Genomic DNA, 1,283 nt, shown 5'->3' with positions numbered 1-1,283 from the left:
CGCTGCCATCGAGAAAGGCAGCAGCGAGCCAGCGGAGGCATCCTGCAGCCTACGCTGCCGAAAGCACGGGGCTGCCCTGGGAAAAGCTGCCGGCACGGCGGCGGCGGCGGCCCGGGCCCCCGCGGCCTCCTCGTCGCCGCCGCCGCCGCCGCGCGAGGCCGAGGTGACAGTGGAGATCGGCGAGACCTACCTGTGCCGGCGGGCGGACGGCACCTGGCGTGAGCGGCGGGGAGCCACTGGGATCAAAGGGGAACCGGGACTGGGATCGACTGGGATCAAAGGGGGATCGGGACTGGGATCGACCGGGATCAAAGGGGGACTGGGACTGGGATCGACCGGGATCAAAGGGGGATCGGGACTGGGATCGACCGGGACTGGGAGAAGGACTGCGACTGGGTCGACTGGGATCAAAGCGGGACTGGGACTGGGATCGACTGGGACCGGGAGAAGACTGGGACTGGGATCGACTGGGATCAAAGCAGGACTGGGACTGGGATTGACTGGGGCCAGGACCGACTGGGACCAGTATGGGATCTGTCAGAGGGGGACTGGGATGAACTGGGCAGCACCAGAACAGGGTTGTCACCCTGGGACTGGGACGAACTGAGCTGAGACTGGGACGAACTGGGCCGGGACTGGTTTGGCACCCGTCACCCCCGGGGCTGGGACCAGTATGGGACCTGTCAGAGGGGGACTGGGACCAGTAGGGAGCTTGGTACAGTGGGACTGGGATGAACTGGGCTGGGACTGGTTTGGCACCCGTCACCCCCGGGGCTGGGACCAGCGCGGGATCCGTTACAGCGGGACTGGGACGAACTGGGCCGGGGGCGGCGCGGGGACTGGGGGCGACCGCGGTGCAAACCGGGGGGGGGGGGGGGGGGTTCCCAGTGCAAACCGGGCCGGCACTGGTGCAAACCGGGCCGGCACTGGTGCAAACGGGGCGGTGCTGGCGGCGGCGGCGCAGACTCGGCCGAGGTGATCCAGTCGCGGCTCAACGAGCAGGAGGGGGGGGGGGGGCGGCGCGTTTTGGGGCCGGGCCGCCGCGTTTCGGGGCTCTGAGGCGCCGCCGCCGCCGCCGTTGCCGCAGTCAACCGGCGCCTGGACGAGTGGGTGGACAAGAACCGGCTGGCGCTGAGCAAGACGCTCAAGGAGGCCGTGCAGAAGAGCTCCGAGCAGTACCTGGGCGAGCTCGCCGAGCAGCCCGAGCGCAAGATCACCCGCAACCAGAAGCGCAAGCACGATGAGATCAACCACGTGCAGAAGGTGCGGGGGGGGCCGCGGGG

General features: G+C 69.6%; 1 protein-coding gene across 1 annotated transcript in view; it reads left to right on the top strand.

Annotated features, from left to right (window-relative positions):
- LOC112965712 (histone acetyltransferase KAT8-like) overlaps positions 1 to 1,283 on the top strand; it is a gene marked incomplete at its 5' end in the record, with an annotated part of 7,380 nt that overhangs the window by 2,330 nt on the left and 3,767 nt on the right. Inside the window, 3 exons of the mRNA XM_026064969.1 lie at positions 18 to 218; positions 965 to 1,039; positions 1,088 to 1,263. Coding sequence (XP_025920754.1) covers positions 18 to 218; positions 965 to 1,039; positions 1,088 to 1,263 — 452 coding nt within the window. The remainder of the gene's footprint in view (positions 1 to 17; positions 219 to 964; positions 1,040 to 1,087; positions 1,264 to 1,283) is intronic.

The sequence above is a fragment of the Apteryx rowi genome, unplaced genomic scaffold (assembly GCF_003343035.1).
Source record: "Apteryx rowi isolate R43461 unplaced genomic scaffold, aptRow1 scaffold_2222, whole genome shotgun sequence".
Taxonomy (NCBI): domain Eukaryota; kingdom Metazoa; phylum Chordata; class Aves; order Apterygiformes; family Apterygidae; genus Apteryx; species Apteryx rowi.
The sequence above is the reverse complement of the archived record's forward strand: the minus strand, read 5'-3'. Positions and strand labels throughout refer to the sequence as shown.